The sequence below is a fragment of the Peromyscus eremicus genome, chromosome 15, assembly GCF_949786415.1.
Source record: "Peromyscus eremicus chromosome 15, PerEre_H2_v1, whole genome shotgun sequence".
Classification (NCBI taxonomy): Eukaryota; Metazoa; Chordata; class Mammalia; order Rodentia; family Cricetidae; genus Peromyscus; species Peromyscus eremicus.
The window spans coordinates 49,734,801-49,757,157 of NC_081431.1; the positions used below are offsets into that span (position 1 = coordinate 49,734,801).

At 37.6% G+C, this 22,357-nt stretch overlaps 1 protein-coding gene and 1 non-coding gene across 2 annotated transcripts; both read right to left on the reverse strand.

Moving 5' to 3' along the window:
- Nucleotides 1–188: 188 nt before the first annotated feature.
- Nucleotides 189–22,161, reverse strand: Uchl5 (ubiquitin C-terminal hydrolase L5). Its single transcript, XM_059280330.1, has 7 exons — nucleotides 21,939–22,161; nucleotides 15,079–15,142; nucleotides 13,670–13,775; nucleotides 2,712–2,837; nucleotides 2,570–2,631; nucleotides 2,352–2,482; nucleotides 189–308 (listed from the first exon to the last, which is right to left on the reverse strand). Exons 1-7 carry the CDS (start codon nucleotides 22,012–22,014, stop codon nucleotides 241–243), a joined length of 633 nt encoding a protein of 210 aa, XP_059136313.1. The 5' UTR covers nucleotides 22,015–22,161; the 3' UTR covers nucleotides 189–240.
- LOC131925894 (small nucleolar RNA U109) lies at nucleotides 20,322–20,456 on the reverse strand. The gene has a single exon (XR_009383391.1). It is a non-coding gene; the product is annotated as a small nucleolar RNA U109 (small nucleolar RNA).
- Nucleotides 22,162–22,357: the final 196 nt, after the last annotated feature.

Below are 22,357 nucleotides of genomic sequence, written 5' to 3' on the forward strand. Positions count from 1 at the left end.
GGTTCAATACCCTACACTGCCAAAACAAAACAAAACAAAAAGAAAAAATCCTCACTTAATGGATATCAATGTGTTTGCCAGCCATATCTCAAATAAAATTTCTAAAACACATTTTCTGAACGCATTAATTTAATCAAGAGTAGGTCAGATGGTTAACATGTAACATTAAAGAATTAAATTTTTTTTAATTAAGAAAAACCTTAAAAACCAGATTTATACATCAATGGCATGAGTGGAGCATTACTTTTGTATCCTTTTCTCTATGACTGGCCTCACTGCACTAATCCAGTCATCTTGATTGCATGCACCTAGAAGGAAATGTAAATCAGTTAAAACAGAAATAGAAAAGACAACATTAACATTCTCCCAAAGTTGTAATCAACAATACTTAAGTAAACTCAGGACTTACACAAATGTCGTGTGTGTGTGTGTGTGTGTGTGTGTGTGTGTGTGTGTGTGTTTTAAAGGTCTCAGTATGTAGTCTACTTTGTCTGACGACATGCAACTCTTCTGATGCAGCCTTCCCAGAGCTTGAACTGTAGGTGTGAGCCACCATCCACCTTGTCAATTATTTTTAGTGTAATTACGTTAAGCTTCAGTTCTTACTTTCTGATAACAGAAAGAATACTATTGTTTGCACTGTCATACTATCATTTAACATCGTGCCATGCTACCATGCAACAGGTATGTTGGTAGACACTAAAATACTCGAGGAAGTAAGGGATAAATTAGGAAGATAACTCACTTAAATGTACAATCATGAGATAAAGATCTCTACACTCAGTGACAGAGTGCTTGCCTAACACATACGTAGCCCTGGGTATGTTTATTCATAGTCTCTCTCTTCCTCCCTCTACACACAAATTGTTAAATCAATTTTTTCTAGGTTATGTTTCATAGATGACAAAACTGAAGGATTAGAAAAAAAAAATCCACATGTTAGTGGCAAAATAAGGACTCAATCCTTATTGTCTGACTCTCCAAAAATGTAAAATAAAAAGCGATAAGGAGTAATAGAGGGTGAAAAAGAGCAAAATATATCATATGTATGCATAGAAACATCATAATGGATAAAAACTTTTTATAATTACTATATTCTAGGAAAAATTAAAATTGAAAAACACCTATGATGCAAGACCATTTAGCCAAAATGTTTTAATCCTCTTTTTCCCAGAAGTTATATCACAACCACCAGCTGTACAATAAATGTATCAATTCTATGTTGTCTACTACTTCCTTTATACTTGATAATTATAATGAATAAACAGTTGCTGATCAGACAGAAGTCAACAGAAGACATGCAGAGATAAAATTAATCATCAAACTAAGGAAAACCAACTTCTACTAACAGACACAGAATAATTAAATATTCTTAAAGACAAAAAATTCACTAGATGAATTATTAGTTATAAATGTGGAAAATGATCAAAATTATAAACAAAACAAACCTATTTAATTATTTATTTCAGTGATGGGGAATTAGTCTAGGTCATCACACATGGTAGGTGAGAACTCTACCACTGAGTTGCACTTCTGGGCCTAATATTTTTTTTTAATGTATGAAAGTATAAAGTTTAATTAATAGCATGTATCAGATTCAAATAAAGCAAATGTCTGCTGGATTGTAATCCAATACAACAAAAGAAGAAAGTTAATGAAGTCATAAAAAAAGAATTATAATCCTTTTGGGAGGAGCTGGAGTGTAGTTCAGTGTTAGGAGTCCTTGTCTATCACATACTGTAGAGCTTCGCGTGCACTTGCACTCCTGTTCTCACACACACACAGAGCTTTAATCGATATTTTAGGTTATCATAAAGCGCATGGCTTTTCCATGATGGCATTTTCCCACACACACCTCACTCTACTTCGCTTCCATTTGTTGCTTTCCCACAGCGCCCTTCCTGATGCCTCCTACCCCCTTCTAGTTGATTCATTCTTTCTCCCATTTCTGCTTTCTTGTCACATGGACTCCATGACCAACTCCCTTAAGACCGTTTCCCTTCTCTTGTTCTACACTGCAGAGCTGAGCATTCAAGGCCAGCTCCTTAGACAGAAGCCATGTCTCAAAATAAATAAATTCACTTATTTTAATTAAAAATAAATTATGTGAGCTATGTGTTGAGAAAGCACATTCCCTTAGAAAAAAATTCATAGGCCCCAAATGAATAGGGTCAGTAAGTCCTATATAACCTGTGATTTAATTTCACCAAGTGCTCAAGACCATCATATTATACTACCTCAAAGTAGCTTTCATCCCCAAAATTTAAGCAGAACTGCAGTTAACATTAAAGAGAATATAAAATCTTTTTTCCCTTCTCTAATGTGAAATATCAGAGCAGAAAGCAAATTACCTAAATCAATTGGTCCTTCTCTTAATCCATCTAATTCATACAGCCTTCCATTAACTGGAACATAACTGACGAAGTGAAAAGCATCTTCTTCTTTGGCTGATGTCTTTGTATCAAATTCAAACATCTGCTGTCTACAGGGAAGAAAAAGGAGTGAGAGCAAACACTAGGGACAAAAATGATAGAGATGACAGACAGACAGACAGGCACAGATCTTTTACCTGGCAAAACTGTTGTGCACTTGTCGAATCACATCTGAGTTGCTCAATGCCAACCCTTTCATCTAAAACAATATTGAAAAGTAGCCTATTATAACAAGAACAATCACAAGTAGGTCATTTTAAGATTAAGAAGACTACTTACAGCTGCATCGAAACTTTGGGAAAATTCTTTAAATTCTGATAATGTCTCTCCTAAGTGGACATCTTGATGGGTACAATTCAGTAGTACACTTACAATAGCCTGAGTGGCACAAGCATTATTAATTACCTATACAAATAGAAAAAGGAAGATACAATGAATTTGCTTTAAATTTTTTTTATTGGCAAAACATCCCCCAAACAGAAGTAGTATTCAAATTCTATTTAATATAGCATTAGCATAAACATTTAGTTCCCGCTCTGATCTACTTTCAGGAACTTGATAAAATTCTTGAGTTGAAGATTTGAGACAGTCAAAGACACTTAATAACCACTAAGACTGAAAACAAGTCCAGGTGAGATAGCAAGACCAACCAGCCTATCTTAAAACAGCCGACTAGAACAAAGGAATGTCCTCCCCCTTAATGTACTTCTTCCAACAAGAGAGTATATTGTCCACATATTTTCACTCAATCATAAGCCACAGTGTTGTCATCATATTTTATGTTCAACAGACTACATACATAGATCTTATATAAACATGAGCCAACAAAAAGTTAGTAGTACCTCCTTTGTACCAGATAGTTTTCTGGGTACCTTACACATTTTATTATTTTAATCTTCCCAACAAACTACGAAAATAACATTTTTATGCTATATTTATAGAAGCTGAGACACAAAGAATTAAGTGTTTTCCCAAAGACACATAGCTAACTGAGAGACAGTCTGATTCTAGAATTTGTATGGCAGACATCACGCTAAGCTGATTTTGAATATATTTATATATATGTGTGTGTGTGTGTATGTATATATGCATATGGGCTTCTCCAGCAAGATCATTAACTACTTTATAGCACTTGCTTTTACCAAGGACCTGGATTTGGTTCACATCAGGCATCTCATAACTGTAGGTAACTCCAGCTCCAAAGGATCCAATACATCTGGTCTCTGGGAGCACCTGCACTCATGTACACAAACCCACAAGCAAACACACATACATCATTAAACACAAAGGCAGAAACAGTGAATCGGCCTGGCATGGTGGTGCACATCTTTAATCCAAGCATTCAGAAAACAGGCAGGTGGATCTCTGAATTCGAAGCAGGCCTGGTCTGCATAGCAAATTCAATACCAGCCAAGGCTCCACAGTGAGCACAAAAAAAACACAAAACAACAAACACACATACAAACACAACCATGAATGAGGCAAAGTCTGGCTTCTTAAGAGGAAAACAATACATTTTTCCAAAGTTGGCACACAGCAATAAGAAGAAGATGCTAGACACCTGCTTTGGCCTCTGTATGTATGTATGTAAGAACACATGCCCAAAGACTCATAGATATGCAATACACACATAACAACACACACACACACACACACAGATATAATATTAAATTTTAAAATAAAAAGTAAATTTAAGAGGTTGAGGAAGTAGGGTCCCTTAAGCTTTAGTGTTCAACATTGTAAGACCTTATCTCAAAAATACAAAATCAAACTAAGTACTGAGATAAGCATGTTGCTCATGAAGAAACTTGGGAAATGAGGAGCCACAAAGAGTTATGAACAACAGAAAACCAAACTAATACAGAAGAAATAATTTTAACTGACATACCAAAGGTCCTTTCTAAAGGAAATTTTTATATTTTTATGTAACTTTGAAAATTTGGACTAACTAACTAAAGCTAACAGAATGAAATTCATTCTAAAATATGGAAAGAATTTATGTAAAGGAACAAATTAAGATGATATATTTAAGAACTAAAGAGCATTTTTGGTTGTATTGGTATGGTTGTAGTCATAGGGGTCATTTACTACCTTACAAATCAATGATCTTAAAAATTTCCTAAAAGATTTTTAATAGAGAAACTACATAATAAAAAGTGTTTCAGAACGATTCAGTTAAAATTAAGGATTGGATTGAAAATACAAACAAGATCATCTTGGTTGTTATCCTAACCCTAACAAAAGTGTGAAATACTAAAGGTAGAATATTAATAATAAAACTACTTTTATATAAACACATAAATAAGGAATCTAGAACTCAAGAATATGCCTAAAAGTAAAATATAAAATAAGGAAATGCTAATAACCGTATGAAATAACTTTAAAATTTAATGCCAAATATAGAATACCCAGGGTCTGGGGGCTTGCTATATCCGGCGTGGGATATCTGAGGGAAAAAAAATCTACGTACACTACGTACGTTCTTATGTCTGTTAACTTTATTCCTCTAAGACAAAATTCTATCAATACAGCTATAGCTCCACCAGGCATTCAAGGAAGGAATAACTCTAGACATACCAGGCTCTTTACCCATCTACTTTATTTCTCTGGGATGAAATTCTGTTTCCATAGCTTCAGTTCCGTCCAGTTCCCCAGCTCATAGTCCTGCTAACGACTAAACTCTTACGCTTCCAGCCTCATCTTCAATCTCTGTATCCTCTTTCTCCATCTCTGCTACTCTCTACTCCTGGCACTCAGGAAACTCCACTGGAGATCTGCTTACCCTCTACGGAACCTCTGTCGTCCTCTCTTCTCTCTCTGCCATGCCTTTCTGTCTCTTTCTGCAGAAAATGCCCACCCTTTCTTTTCCTGGGCACACAATTCTCTGCCTCCTCAGGAATGTTATTTTACCTCCCACCTTGATATATAAAAACCTCTTTTGTTCTCAGTCAGTTGCTCTGGAGAGCCACTAGGCCTCGGGTCAGGGGGTCTGAGCTTCATTTGCACAAGAAGCAAAGCTATGTGTCTCAGGCCAGCTTGTCTTTGCTTACATGACCTAGCAGGGAAATTATCTAGAAGTTCAACAGGTCTGGAAATACTTGGACATGCAAGAATTTCATAGTAGAAGACAGCTGAAATATTAAAGGCTGGGTAGCACCAAATATTCATAATAAATGGCTTGCCTCTTGACAGGACCTTTGGCTGGTCAAGGTATAGCTTTAATACACAGCTGAATTTCTATACTATATTCTTGCAGCCCGTAAGAGCCAAAATTGAGAAATTCTAGGGGGAACTCTAAAAGAAATAAATAGCCTGAAGTTTTTATTAAACTTACAGAATAGTTTAAAAGATTTTCACAAATGCCAAACTAAGATGACCTTATAGGCCAAATCTACCAAAATTTGAAAAGAAAAAATCTTTTTTTGTTGTTTTGCTTTGCTTTTTCAAGACAGGGTCTCGGTAGGCTGGACTCGAAATCTCTGAGATCTGCATGCCTCTACCTCATGAGTGCTGGGTTTAAAGAGGTGGGCCGCTATGACTGGCACTGAAAAACAGTCATCTTAACTTTACAAAAATTCTTCAAGATAATAGAAGTAAAATAAATTCCAACTTATTTCACTGAATTACCATGGCCCTCATACTAAAACTAAACTAGCAAAGCCATTATGAAAAATTAAGGCACATATCATTTATAAAGTGATCCAAAAACCTTAAGCAGACTACTATTGTCATATAGACAGACCACAATAGGTTCAACTGGTCAGTGCAGGTATGGAAAGATGATAATGAGAAAAAGTCATCAACATTGGCCATAGTAACCTATTAAATGAGGTGTACTAAACATGATCATCTAAACAGAAATATAAAAAGTACAATATCTTTTCATAATACAGTAAACTAATGGCAATACTCCATTATTTAAAAAATAACATTATAAAAACAGGCAGAGTCAATATCCTACACAGAGTAATAGTAAAAGTCTTAAATGATTCCATTGGAGGTAAATGAAGCCCAAAGGTTTAGAAAAAATACAACTCCCATTACTTGTGGGTGACACAGTCATTTAAATGGACATAAGAGACAATTACAGCAAGCATATTCTTGGAAAAGAGCAAGTAAAGAGACCTATTAGATATTGGCATTCATGAAGAAGCAGAGGTGTTAAGACAGTGTATAATGGACAGAGACAGACCTATCAGTCAATGGATCACAGTCCAAGCAATACACATATCAATACAGACAGGGAACTTTGGGGTACAACATAAGTAGAACATAAAAAACAGGGAAATAAATGTTTGACTGATTAGGTAAGGGAAAAGAATGGTAATCTACATGAAAACCATAAAGCTGGACCCCTTTCTCACACCACTATATCAAAACCCAACTCCTGAAAACTGGACATAAATGTCAAAACTAAGTATTAAACTATATAGGTAAATACTCTTTATAACTTCGGAGAGAGAACAATTTCTGACATCAAATATAAAAACACTGACTACAACATGCAATGCTATACCTCAAAAGAAACATGAAAGAACTTTAACAGTAAGATGACAAACTGGAGAAATAACACTAAGACTATATGAGCAAATGATGAGAAAAAAGAGCAGGGCTTCTGTCCTGCACCTTATTGGTTCAGGGAACTGAACTCAGGTTGTCAGGTTTGGTGGTAAGCTCCTTCACCTGCTGATCCATCTTGTTAGCTTCTAGCTTTCGATTCTTACACTCTGCTAAGAGGAATATAAATGAGAGCCGCTGTTTCAGGAAATGTTTTTAACATTTTCTCCTAAATTGGGCATTTATATATTACACTAAGTCATCATTCTACTTATGGAGATATACGAGACAAGAAGGTACTGCCAGGCAGTGGTGATGCATGTCTTTAATCCCAGCACTGGGAGACAGGCAAGTGAATCTCTGAGTTTGAAGCCAGCCTGCTCTACAGAGTGACTTCTAGAATGGCCAGGGCTACACAGAGAAACCCTGTTTAAAAAAACAAAACAAAATGGAATGTACAGAAAAGAAACCCAAATGACAATCTACAAGTACACTATAGAAAGTCCATGCAGCCTATATTATATACCACACAAAATACATGAATTATAGTGACAACTTATGAATGGAATTTAACAATGAGTGAAAAAAGTATCTCAAAATTACATACAGCATGATACTTTTTATTAAGTTAAAAATTTTACATACATATACCCTTTTAAAGTCTGTAAAACTACAAAAACTATTTAAAAATGCAAACAAGGAGCCTGGGTAGAAGGCTCAGTCAATAAAGTGTTTGCAGAATAAGGACTGTTCAATGCCCAGAACTTGCATTTTTTAAAAAAAGCTGGCCTAACAGCCATGCTGAGAACCTCAGTGCTGGGGAAGCAGATAAGTGGATACCTGAGCTCCATGGTCAGACAGCCTAGCCTATTTGCTGAGTTCTGGGCTAGTGGGAGATCTTTACTTAACAAAGTAGATTGTGCCTGAGGAATGTCTATGACTGGACTCTGGTGCGCACGCACACACACAAATAGAGGGGCAGGGAGTGAATAAGAAACAGAATTCCACACGATGGTTATGTTGGATGGACAGAGGGAAGATACAGATTAGACAACGGTAAGACAGAAGGAAAAAACAAGTTTATTCATATTAGGCATTTACTGTATTTCTTTAAATAAACAACTACATAGCCAAATTAAAAAAACATGACTGAGCCAATCATAAATTTGCTATAAATCAAGTATAAATACACACCATTTGTTCTGTATATGCTCAGTAAACTAAGAGAAAAAAATACAAGCATCAGCAATGTCTTCCTCCTCCACTTTCACAATCTACTCATTATACTTTACCTCATAAGGATTAAGTGTATTCAAATCTACATCCACCTCTACTTTCAGTCTTGCTTACTCTCAACTGGAATTTTATTAATATCTAGGCTTATATTCTACAACATGTCAAGAATGTATTCTTGCAGGGTAACCAAGGTGATTTTCTAAATGAAATTTAATCATGCTATCCTCCTGAAAAACACTTTACTAGCTTACTATTACTCACAGAATACAGAGAACAATCCTAATGAGGGCTGCTGCACACATGAATGAAGACAATCTTGCTAGCTTCCTTTGCTAACTCAAGTTACTAAGTTTTGTTTAACTTTTTAAAGTAAGCATATAACAAATTCTATAAATGTCCATAAAGGCAACAGAGTGTGCTGCCTGCTTTCTACCATCTGGCATCTGGAACTGTGTTAGAATGACCAAACTCTGGCAATGATCTTGAACCATATAGAAAACTCTGAAATAGCAGATATACACAAAGAAACAAAACTGTTGCCTTGAAGTTTGTGGTCATAAAAGGAGGAAACTGATTACTTACTGTAAGACCACTGCTTCTCTAAACCTGTATCTAGCCTAACCTGATTCTGACTAATATGTTGCCTACTCAATTTCCTATTTCATGACATCATCTCCCCATTGCTCTCCATAATTAGCTACACCAGCCTTTTAGTATCTCCCAGTAGTTATACTTCCTTTTACCAGGAAGCTGTTATTAGTCTGGAATAACCCTCAGCCTCTTCCTCTAGGTAATACCTACTTAACCTACAGTTTCAGCTGAACTACTTCTTACTCAGTACAGATTGTGCAGAACTCCTCAACAAGGTCAAATCCTTTATCTATTTATTCAGCAAATAACTTCACCCTCAAAAGTTTGACTCCTTGGTCCAACTCTATCTAGGGGGTCTTGAAAAGTGATGCCTGGGAAAGATGCCTTTATATAGGGCTTTGTGCCACACTCATATTCTAACAATGTGCCTTAGAGTGGGGACTCTGGGTCAGCATTATCAGCTCTGTCTCCTATGGGCAGAAGACTAAGGTAATCTACATGAAAAATCAATCAGATCTATAAAAACCATTACCACTACAAATCAATGAGAATTTCCCTGAAGACAATACACTTCATACTGTCAGTATGTGCTGAGCGAAAAGTCAGTACAGTCTGTGACACCACAGCGAAATGTAACTGCAAGTTACACCCATGGAACTTTTCTGGATTTTGCTTCACACAATTCTCTCCTTTATTGATTTTGATCTATATACCAGCTCTAGTAAACCATAGCTGGTGACTGTCCTTTTGGTGAAGTCCCCCAGTCTTTCTAACTATTCAATTCTCTCCTAAAAGGCAGAAGAGATGTAGTCAGACAAATAGAAAGGAAGTTAGTAAATCATGCCTTAGCTGTCAGTAACATGACAACAGCAGTTTGTACAAAAGTATTACCGAAATGTAATGCTTCAGCCTTCAACGTATGATCACATCCAGTTCAAATTCAATTTTTAGTTTTCTGAAAATATTCCTAAAAGCCTATATACTCTTCACTGCAAGGCTTTAAGTCCTTGAAACATAAAATCAAGGATGATGTATTTATATAATAATTCTCCTCACAGGCTCACATGAAACATAATATTGGGAAACCATTAATTTGACATCTTAAAAATAGTATAATAATAGTACAATACAAATAAAATATTAAATTACATTAAGATAGAAATGTAACCCAGGGGGCTGGACAGATGGCTCAGTTGTTAAGAGCATTAACTGCTCTTCCAAAGGACTAGAGTTTGATTCCCAGCACCTACATGGTGGTTAGCAACTGTCTATAACTTGCTATGGAATGTCCTATATGCTGTAAATATATGTTGTGATGATTGATTGATAAATAAAAATGCTGATTGGCCAGTAGCCAGGCAGGAAGTATAGGCGGGACAAGCAGAAAAGAGAATTCTGGGAAGAGGAAGGCTGAGGAAGAGACGCCAGCCTGCTGTCCAGGGAGCAACATATAAAGGCAGCAGGTAAAGCCATGGAAGACATGCGACATATAGATTAACAGAAATGGGCTGAGTTTAAGTGTAAGAGCTAGACAGTGATAGGCCTGAGCTAATGGCCGAGCAGTTTAATTAATATGAGCTTCTGAGTGATTATTTTATAAGCGGTTATGGGGTCCGTGGGGCTGGGCAGGACTGGAGAAAACTTCAGCTACAATAACTCTAGTTCCAGGGGATCCAATGCCCTCTTCTGGCCTCCACAGGCAATGCATGCATGTGATACATACATACACATCCAAGTAAAACACTCACAAGCAAATTTTAATCTCAAAAAGTATTTTTAAAAAAAGAATGAAAAAAATAAAATGAATAAGAAAATAATCAAAGAATACCAGATTAATTTATACCACTATATAAATTCTTACTATAGTATTATCTTTTTTGTATCAAGTACTCTCCTTAGCCTTACCAACAGCAAAGTCTCTAGCCAAGTATAGTGGCACATATCTGTAATCCCAACACTTGGAAGGTGAGACAGAATGCCAAGTTCCAAACTAGTCTATGCTACATAGTGAGATTACCACCACCACCACCCACCACCCCCGCAAAAAAAAAAAAACCAAAACACCAACAATAAAACCTACTACCACCACAACAAAAACATAGTTAGGCTTGATTAAACCATACATCTTAATCATGTCTTGGTGTTAGTGGGCCAAATTTCTTTAGTCATGATAGTTTTAGTTACAAGCAATTCAGTCTCCATTTACTAGATACATACTATATGCCATGTACTATATTTTAAAACAAAATTCTCAGCTCTCAGATTTACAGTCTAATGTGGAAGAAACAGCAAATACAGACATAGACAAGAATACAGAGAGAGAGAAACATAAAGAAAAATATAAGAATTTAACAGTGGCCTAAAGAAAAATATAAGAATTTAACAGTGGCCATCTCTGAAGCAAGAACAATGAACTCTTTCAGTTTCAATATATTTTTTAAACACTTACAACTTGTATAACAGATACATAGTCTACTAATTGATTAAATGAGTCAAACTACTAAAAGTGCCTAGTTGTGGTCAGTGTGAGATTATAAAGATATTTATGTTCCTAATTGTAATTCCATACTATTAGGAAGAAGTGATGTTTTAACTCAATAATAAAAGCATATTTTCCAGAAAGAACAAAGAAATTCTAACTTCTCTTAAAACTATGAAATTCAGAAATTAAAGGAAAATAGAAAAAGACCAAAATTAAATAAATAAATAAATAAATAAAACAGAAGAGAAAAAAGCAGACAGGTTACCAAAGAGAAGAGCCACGGCCTGATCTAACAGGTATGAATGGAAATAATGTATTAATTTTGTACATGACAGAAACAATCACAATTTTTAAACTAAATAATTTTTTGGCTTGGATTTCAAACACTGATCCCACTAATAAATTAAACTAACTATTCTCTTTTTCAACTTTTTCAAACAATGAGCCAGATATACAGAGGAAGTCTAACTTGGATTTAACTTTCTTCTGATCACTGTATAAACAAGAGCAGTTCTCAAAGTGTGGACATGAATCTCTAGGAAGAACAAAGATCTTTTCTAAGCTCAGTTACTTCTATCATAATTCTAACTAGCACAGTTTTTACCTTTTCCCTTGCTTTTCCACTTGCTGATGGCATAAAAGTAATGGTGTATTTAAATAAATAAATAGCCCCAAACAGCAGCATTAAGCAGGTTAAAAATTTTACACGCCTTTAATCCCAGCACTCAGGAGGTAGAGGCAGGAAAGTGAGTTCCAGTCCAGCCTGGTCTACAGAGCTAGTTCCAGGCAAGTCAGGGCTACAAAGAGAAACTTTGTTTCAAAAAAGCAAACAAATTAAATGAAGCAGCTTCACTAAAAGATATCATTTACAAAGCAGTGAAAATTGTTTTTTATTAAATTTTGATCTTACACTGGTCTTTACTATTTTGTGGAATGAAATACAAAATACAAATAACTTCTGCAGACCACAATACAAAGAAATGCTAGCTGTTTGAGAAAAGCACTTGCATGATAGTTGGAATTATCAGCTAAGTTGATGGTTTTTTTCTGGAACATCATTTTTACTTAAAATAAATGACTGGCCAACATGATTTTAATCAAGAGTATTTGAGAAATATTTTACTTAAAATAAATAATATCAGCCTATGGTTTTAAGGAAATCTCACAGGTGTTTATCACTGATTTGAACTTTCAAATAAAAATTAGAATTTTAGCCGGGCGGTGGTGGTGCACACCTTTAAACCCAGCACTCGGGAGGCAGAGGCAGGCGGATCTCTGTGAGTTCGAGGCCAGCCTGGTCTCCAAAGCGAGTTCCAGGAAAGGCGCAAAGCTACACAGAGAAACCCTGTCTCGAAAAACCAAAAAAAAAAAAAAAAAAATTTAGAATTTTATAAAACTCTGAACAAGCCCTAGTTTACAAATTTCATGACATAATTTTTCTAATAACATAGAGAATGATTTTAACAAATGTGACTTGCTACAATCCTCAGTTCAATCAAATCAATATTTAAATGAAGCATATAAACAGTAAGTTTTCCAAATAAATAGCATTGCTGTACAATCATGTAGAATCAAAAATGACAAAGGGTCAAATAATCCAAAGGAATTTAACAGAGCAAAAGGCCCATTTCACAAAGCAACTAACGTTTTTGTTTTTTGTTCTTGAAGCAAGGTCTTACTGTGTAGCCCCAGAAGAGTCTGTACTCACTATACTAACCAGTCTGGCCTCCAACTCAGTTCGACCTGCTTGTTTCAACCAGTTCAACATAACTTTTAGAATAACACTTCTAGAGTTTCCATACAGTGTCAAAGAATACCACAGTTACCTAAAAAAAATTTTACTCCTTCTAACGCACACATATTGAAGTGTAGATTTTCTTCACTTACTTCAAACAAAGCAAACCAAACAAAGAGAGACTACATGAGGAAACAAAAGAGACAATCGATGTGGGTGCCATTAACCCAGGTATTAACACATTTAAGATGATTAAAACAATGAATTTTTTTAACCACTTTCAAATTTTGGTTTGGTAAATACAGTTAAATATTCATTTAAAATATGTTATTTGAGGTTCACAAAATTACTTTGTTATAGAATGGCTGCTTGTTATGGTGGAGGCTCCGAGTTTGTCCATAAGCTACTTATATTAACGTGTAACAATCTTGTTAAATTTTAATCCTCTGATCACTTCTTAAATGTCTCAGTTCTACTGTACAATACATTAAATACTAAGAGATAATCCAAAAGTAATTTCTGGAAATAAACTTTAAATGTGTAAAGGGACCCACAACAAAACAAAGTACTAAAATAGACACAAATACATAGAGTCCCTTGGCTCATGCAATTTTTCAGGGAATCTATAGACCATACCTGCTTGGCAAAAAATATTGTTTCAAGTCTGGAGTCCTGAACCACAGAGCCCGCAGGTTCTTCTCCTGGTTGCCACTTGAAAAGAAATATTAACCCATGAACTGGCCTACAAAATAAAAAACTAAATTAGCAACACCAAAGCCATATCATCAATATATTAAGTCATAGTCAGCTATTTAACAAAGAGAATACAAATTAACTAAATTAAGTGAATATGAAAATTTTTTAACTAAAACAGCCACTTATAGTCATTAGAAAGTTGGCTTGAAACTAAAACCTAGATCATTTAGAACAGAATTATATAAAATTGTTTTCTCAAATCTAGAGGCAATTCTTTTTTATCTTGTATCAACTCACTTTACAAAACAGAAAAATAACTGAGTGAGTGTGGTAGCATATGCCTACAAACCCAGCCCTTGGGAGGTAGAGGGAAAAAGACCAGGAGTTTGAGGCCAGCCTGAGCTACATGTGACTCTCTGTCTTAGAACAAACAAGGGAAACTGAAAATAAAGAACTTTTTAAAACTGGAAGCTATTCATTTACATCAAAACCCAGTATGTACAAATAAAGCTCCTATAGGATGTTTATATAAAAACAGCTGACAGGACACACTTTTGCATGATTATTGAATTTATGTATAATCCTCAAACTACAGTCTGAATGGCTACTGCCATCTCAGACATAATGAAGTTACTCACTCTTAATGGAATTATAAGAAACATGAAGTCATTGTTTAAGATTTCTTATCTTTGACAGGTTCCTTCTCAAAAAAAAAAAAAAAAATCCTTTATACAGTTCAAATGACACCTCTTCACCTTTCCTAATTTCCACCAGAATGAGTCTCTCATCTCTTTCTATGAGGAAGATAAAAGCGGGAGGAAGAATCTCATCTTTTTCCTACTACTACAAACAGTTAGCAGCTGTAAGTACCCACTTCCCCCTTTATTTACTTTATAGGGTTTTAGTGACAAAGTCTCACTCTAGAGCCCAGGTAAGACTTACTATATAGCCAAGCTGGCCTCAAACTTCCTGACAGTCCCTTGCCTCAGCCTCCTAAACTGAGATTACAAAGAATGAGGCAGCAGGCCCAGCTGCCATTTGCCCTTTGAAAAGCCCATTTCTTGTCCCCACTGGAAGACTCGAAAGGAAATGAAATGAAATGAAAACCCATCTGGTCCTCCATCTGTAGCTACAGTCAATGTTTCCTGTTGGTTTGTTTGTAGAGACAGAATCTTACTACATAGTCTAGGCTGGCCTGGCCTAGAACTACCATCACTTGCCAGGATCAAAAACAAACAAACAAACTAAATGTACTCAACCTTGGATAATTCAAGTGAAAGGAACAAACAAATCTGGGTGTTTTAAAAGTGTGCTGAAATGTAGGTAAATACAACTAAAACTCCACTTACTTTAACTTTTCAAAACTCTCAGGCTCTAAGCTCCATATTTCTTCTACTTGCGCTCCTCGGCAACCTGAAACAAGAAATTATTTTCTTTAGAAAACAAGTAACTCATTTTCTCCTTTACCAATAAATAATGCACTAACTAAAAGAAAGACACATGCCAGGGCAACAAGACATGACCTATGAAAAAGGTGAAGCTGCCAAGTCCCACTCTGCTTCGTTTCCCAGTGACTTACTGTGAAGGCACAGTAGTGAAGTTTCGAGAGTTTATTCACACTGAATCAGCGCCCTGTGACCTCTGCTTTCTAATGCATCTCAGTCCTTGGCTCTTTTAGTTTCTTACTGTCCTTAACTTCCCTTTTAAATCAATATATACTTTCTTCTTCCGTGAAAGAACAGCACTTAACTGTAACGCTCAATCTTTAGTTTTGATACATTCCAAGCATATATATCCTACTAACCTCTTTCCCTAACCCTAGCACACTCTTCTAGACCACTGGTTTCCACATGGTTATTTTGCTCCCCTGGGAATATACAGCACAATGTCTATAGACTTTTTTTTGGTCATTAGTCTGGAGAGTACAGACGACTTACCACCGGCATCTAGTAGGAAGAAATAATGATAAACATCCCATATTACACAGGACACAAATTATCTGGCTGGGTGAGATAACATATCTCTAGTTTCAGGTACTAGGAAAGCTAAGGCAGAATAATTTGAATACAGGAGTTCAAGGCCAGCCTAGGCAACATAAGGAGGCCTCCAGGATTATCTAACCAATAGTATTAACCCCAATTAAGAAACCTCATTCTAGAAGAACCATAGTAGTCATGTGGTAGGCACTCAGCCTCTTATTTGCTAAATTTGAATCCTGGCTCAACCACTGACTGTGTATGACCATTTTACCTCTATATCCTCAGCCTCATGCAACTGTTGTGAGACACAAATGAGAGAGTAAATAAGACATATTTAATACAGTGCCTAACACTGAAAGCCACCAGATGTTAGCTAGTATTACAATGCATAAAAATGACTATGCCTACCAGTGTCTCTTGTATGTAAACTGTTTGGGATAGACACTCTCTAATACCTACAGAATATGACTAACAGAAGAGTATTCAGGATATTAAGTTGTTTGCCTGAATTCCCCTACTAATTAAAACCCACATTTGCTTGCAGTTGTCTAGAAATCTAATATTCCTGATTATTTTCAAGTGAGTACTGGAGAAGCCTTCAGACCTCCTATAAAAAAAACTATTTTAATGGTTCTCTAGTTCAACGGCAGAGTACCTATATTCAATCCCTAGCACAAAACACAAGTGTAAGCTCAAATTCCTCATCTCATGTTCCTTGCTGAATTCATGGGTATGAGCTACCACACCTGGTTGTCTTGAAGCTTAAACTTGACAAAAAAGATAACAAGTTTGAGCTTTGCTTTTCTCATGCGCATACAAATCAAAGTCAGTATCTGTTTTGTCTAAAGCAAAATAAAAAGAAAAAAAGGAATGTTTTACAGTTATACACAGAGAAGGGGAAAAATGCCAAACATAGAACTTAAGTCTCCTAATATATATTAAATAAAAAGTTGAGGAGAAAAATCAGGCAGTAAAGTCCCTGCACACAAGCAGGAAGGCCTGAATTTGGATTCCCAGTTCCACAAAAAAGCCTAAGCGGGCAGGCTACCATAACCTTAAGCCTTGGGAGACAGGGGAGTGACAAAAGACTGCAGATTTCTGGAGTTTATTGCCCAGCTGGCCTAGATAACAAGTGAGATCCAGGTTCAACGGGAGAACCTATCTCAAAAACTGAAGTGGATAGTAACTAAAGAAACCTCTAGCCTCCACAAACATGAACATTTGCACACTAAACACACACATACACACACAAAGTTGAGGGAAGACTTTTCAAAGTTAATGAACTACTAATATTTACTAAATACTTTTTGTGTGCCATGCACAAGTAGTACGCCCTGGCAAGGACAGACATTAATAAACCATTGTAACACTTGTAAGTCCTATGATCCAATAGATAACTACATACAAATCAAAGACAGAGCAGGATGCATATATGAAGGATACATAGGACATATTCTACAAGTTCAGGGCTGAACAGATCATTCATTACTACTGATGTTTATAAGAACATTTTCATAAGTAATTGAACTAAATCCTATACCATATGATCATCTAATGTCATCCAAAGCAGAACACTCTTCTAAAGAGGTTCTAAAATTAAAATGACAGAATTTTTTAAATATTTATGTACTAACACACTATGTTGGTACAGTTAGTTCTAAGAACTATAAAACTCCAAATCTAATTTCAAAAATATTTTCCTTTTCCTTTTCCCCCCTTAGAGTTTCACTAATCAACTGAAGTTGACCTTGAACTTGTGATTCTCCTGCATCAGCCTCCCATGACCGGCCAAGAAAAAAAAAATGTTTCTTATGGTCTGAAGAATGATTTACAGTAGTCATACATCTGGTTTTGAATGAGTGCTTTTATTAAATATATAGCAAGTCAAAGTAAATGAACAATCAGTAAATTACAGGTAGATAGTAAAACATCATTAAATTGGCCTCAACTTCCCCAGTTAGTTTCTGCTGGATGCTGTGAATGTTGTGATTTGTTCTTTTACCTGGAAGCCTCACTGGAGGGGACATTCTGCTCTGCTCAGAATTCTCTGGGGAACTCCAGTCAGCTACCTCAAAGCAACTTCCCCAGTGGATTTCCACTGAATGTTTTGAGAACCTGATTTGATGGTGTTTTGGTTTGGGGGTTTTTAAGGTTTATTTATTTTATTTTATTTTTTTAAATTAGATTTATTTATTTATTTATTATGTATACAGTGTTCTATCTACATGCATACTTGCAGGCCAGAAGAGGGCACCAGATCTCATTATGGATGGTTGTGAGCCACCATGTGGTTGCTGGGAATTGAACTCAGGACCTCTGGAAGAGCAGCCAATGCTCTTAACCACTGAGCCATCTCTCCAGCCCTTATTTTATTATTTTATGTGTTTAAGTGTTTGCCTATATGTATGTATGTGTACCACGTGCACACCTGGTGCTTATAGAAGTCAGACTAGAGCACTGAATCCCCTGGGGCTGGAGTTACAGGCAATTGTGAGCTGCCATGTGGGTGCTAGGAATGGAATTCAGGTCCTCTGGAAGAGCAACTGGTGTTCTTAACTGTTCAGTCAACTTAACTCTCCAGCCTACGATGACACTTTTTCCAAAGTGTTTATTTTTTAACACTTTGTATGTGTGCATACGCATGAGCTCAGGTGTCCTTGGGACCAGAAGGATCCCCTGGAGCTGGAGTTACAAGCAGTTATAAGCATACATGTTCTTAACCACTGAGCTCTCTCTCCAATCCCCATTTGATGTTTATCTCTCCATCTTTTGCTATGTGTTTTCTTACTTTAGCTTGCTATATACTTAATAAACTCACGTATTCCAAACCAAGAGTATGGCTATCAGGGATGAATCTCCAAACTGTAGAGAACAATAATTCTCTTAAAAATACACACAGAGCACCCTTCCCTATGAAAAATACTTTGGTGGTGTTCTCCCAAAATGCTTCGAGTGCCTTAAACAACTGCTATGCTATCTTCTAACAGATAGTTTCACAACAATTTTTCATTCTCTTAACATCATCACCAAGTCTACCAAAAGCAGTAGGGATGATTCCAGTTTCCACGTCCCCCACAAAACAAACAAACAAACAAAAAAAACAAAAACCACCATTCCCATAAGTTTTCCTCAACCTCATTCTCAGTTAACCCATTGTATACATGATCACTGTATACAATATACATATGCCATGTGTCTGATGATGTGAATATGCAACCTCTCTAAAAAAAGGACTATACATACAATTTGAACTTAACTAAGAGCCCTAACTTAGAAACTCATCCTTTAAATGAACCAGTGTTGCCTGGGGGATCCCAATAATTATAAACAATACTTTATGAACCTCCCAAAACTACATTTCTTGTATCAAAGCCAAGTATTAACTTATCTCTTTCCTCAGCATAAAGTAAAATACACCTTAGATGTGATCACAGGAGACCTAATCTCAAGGAACCACGTGGGACCCAGGTAATTCACATCTGTATTAAGGCATGGGCCAGTAGTTATAGATGAGGAAACTACACCAGACTTCCTCTCTCATGGCAAAGACCTCTGTACCTTGCTACACCTGGATCAACACAGTGAACTAAAAGTACATACACAGTAGATACTAGCCTAGTCAATGTTAGTAAGTTCATTTCAAAGAAATCTGCAGTAGTATTCATAATGCAAGCAGATGTTTCATTTTCAAAAGAATTAACTTCCAAACCCTATTGTAAATACAAGAACTGGGCAGGAAAAAGATGGAAAAAAATTGGAATAAAGTTGAGTTTCCTTTGAAGCAGCTGATGATATAAACTACCTTCATTTAACCTTTTGCAAAGTTCTTCTACATTAGGAGCCAATCCATTAATAACTATTGCTTTCTATTTAATGTGTGCAAACGCATTCTGTATTATTACCCTAATGTCTAACTTTATTTTCAATGTATATGTGAAACAGAAAACAATAGGTTGATGGACTACATTCTTTCTTTTTATTGTGTATGTGTGTAAGAGTACTAATGTGCACATGCCACAAAAAGTGTGTGGAATTCAGAGGACAACTTTCAGAAGGGGTTAGCTCCTTCTACCATGGTTTCTGGGGATGCAACCCAGGTTATCAGGCTTGGGCAGCAAGCACTTTCTGCCCACTTATTTTATCACCAGCCCTAGACTGCAGTATTAACTTAAAAATAAATTTACTTGGGCCACTATCTCTGAAAGTCAACTTTTTAAATGATATTAGTTAAGATTCTGAAGGTCTGTGGGCGGTGGTGGCACACATTCCCAGCACTAGGGAGGCAGAGGCAGGTAGATCTATCTCTGTGAGTTCAAGACCAGCCTCATCTACACAGTGAGTTCCAAGATAGCCAGGGCTGTTACACAGAGAAGCTCTGTCTTGAAAAACAAACAAACAAACAAACAAACAAAGATTCTGAAGGTAAAATTTATCACTAAACCTGCAAACACTTCAAATTCAGTACATGATCAAAACTGATCTAATTTTCTTTCTTATCAAGCCTAGTCGTCTAATTGCACTTTATTAGCCACTCAGGCTAGTAACTAGTCTCTTTTGTCTCTTCTTTCCTGCATTCAGTAAACCAGCAGTCTTGTCAATTATTTTTTTTCTTTTTGTGTAGGAGAAATATACTACCACTCAACCTCTACTGTAAGGTTGACAGCCCTGAGAACTCCTCGTGTAATGTAGCATGTTCTGGATGTATTCCTGCTCCAAAGAGGAGGAGGAGAAGGTACTTCCACATGCAACTTGAAATTGAAATACTATGTAAATACTAACTCTACTTCCTCTGTAGCCCATGACTTAATGTCAGGCCAATCTCCCACAAACTTACCATTTTCAAAAAGATTTTCTCATCTCATTTTATCATAACTCTGAACACTATAGGCATAATCAATCTTAATCACAAACTAATTTTATTTTATTTTAATAGTTTTGACCTACGTTCAAGTCTTTTTTGGACTAAGTGCCCAGTGACTACAGGACAACCCAATCTATACAATATGGTATATAATTTAGCAGGACTTTACCTTTCCACCCAAGACCTATTCTCTTCCCGCCCATTCATTATACCATGTTTTAGTGACTTTGCTAGCTGCTCCGTAAGCTACGTTCAGATAACTGCACTTCAGATAACTAAATTCAAATTAGGCTTCCTTTTGCTCAGCTCCTCCATGAGCTATATGTCTAAAACACTTCCTGTATACTCTTAATGTAAGAACACCTATTACTATTGTTTGAACTCTCAGTTCTTCAGAGCAGCAATCCGGTTATTCACATTAAAATTTCCCAATCCTTAACCATATGCCCGAGGTACAGTTGAACATATGCTAGGTTATATTCCAAATATTCAGCCATGTACAAGAAACAAGATCTACACTAATGTTTGCTCTATCTCAGGTACAAATTTTAATAAAAGTTAAAAAACAATACTTGAGAAAAAAATTTAAATGGAAAAAAAAAAACCACAGAGGCTGGGAACATGAGGAAAGTAAGGATAAACGTCCTATTGGTTGACTAGTACGGAAGGAAATAAAAGTCGGAAAGAAATTCAGAGGTAAGCATGTGGCCTCTAGGCGAGAGCACTACCTCAAGAAAACTCACTTCACCGGAAGCCAAAAAGGAGGGAGTAAAAGACCCTGGGGCAGCAGCGTGCAGGCCCGCGTAGTCGGCATCTGTGGCGGTCCGGAAGAGGTGCCCACACATGAAAGGTGAAACTTCTGCTTTGAGAAACTAGAATCTCGAGTTCCCGGGCGCCTGGGGCCTCAGACACCACCCTGGAAAACACATGCCCTATAGACCGGCTGCTCCGCACGACCGACGGCCTGGGCGATGCACCTGACCACACCGGGGACCGGGAGGCTCCGCAGGGAAGGGACAGTGGAAAGGACAAGAGAAGAAGCACGGAGGAGATGCGGAGGGAGGGAGACAGGGAAGGCAGACGCTCGAGTCAATGCAAGTCGAGTCCCAAGTCCGGAGAAGACAGCAGTGCACCAGGCAGAGGGGGGAATCCTTGCCCTCGTGGTGTGGCTCCCAAGATCCCTGCGTAGACGCGGCTGCCCCGGGCCGAGGACGCGGCCGAAGAAGCCCTACTTTCCACGCACGCCGACTCCAGTCCCTGAAGTCACTTCTCCGACGCCGGGCGCCGGTGGCGGCAGGGGAGACCACCTGGCCCAACGTGGACCTCCTCCCGGAACCCCCGGCCCAGGGACGGTCCCCTTGGTGCTCACCGAATCCTTTAATGAGCTCGGTGAAGACCCCGGGGTCGCTTTCCATGAGACACCACTCCCCGGCATTGCTCGTCATGGCCCCGGCCACACGCCGCCCCACTCCACCTCGCGCTCTCCGAAGCCCCCAAGCACCAGCGGCCACCACCGACCGGCCGCGGACCTCAGCAAAACCCGCCGCCGAGCGTCAACCCCACGTCACCCCGCCTACTTCCCGACAGCCTCCGGGCGCCGTCACCGGCCGCGCGACGGAGCGCAGAAAGACGCTCTAGCCACCCAGGAGACGTCGACACGCCTCCTCCACCTCCTCCTCCTCCTCCTCCTCCTCCTCCTCGGCCTCTCAGGATCCGTAGAGCGCCCTCCGCCGGGCGGGAGAAGGGGCGGGGCCTCGGAGCGCCGAAGGGAGGCACATCCGGGACCCT

What these genes read in the sequence shown, in the direction of transcription:
- Uchl5 (XM_059280330.1), bottom strand. Translation starts at nt 22,014, where the DNA reads ATGACGAGCAATGCCGGGGAGTGGTGTCTCATGGAAAGCGACCCCGGG. An exon ending in CAATATTTTTTGCCAAGCAG is followed by an intron (nt 2,838 to 13,669) that starts GTATGGTCTATA and finishes CTATTTGTATAG; the next exon opens with GTAATTAATAATGCTTGTGC. An exon ending in CCCAAAGTTTCGATGCAGCT is followed by an intron (nt 2,632 to 2,711) that starts GTAAGTAGTCTT and finishes ATATTGTTTTAG; the next exon opens with ATGAAAGGGTTGGCATTGAG.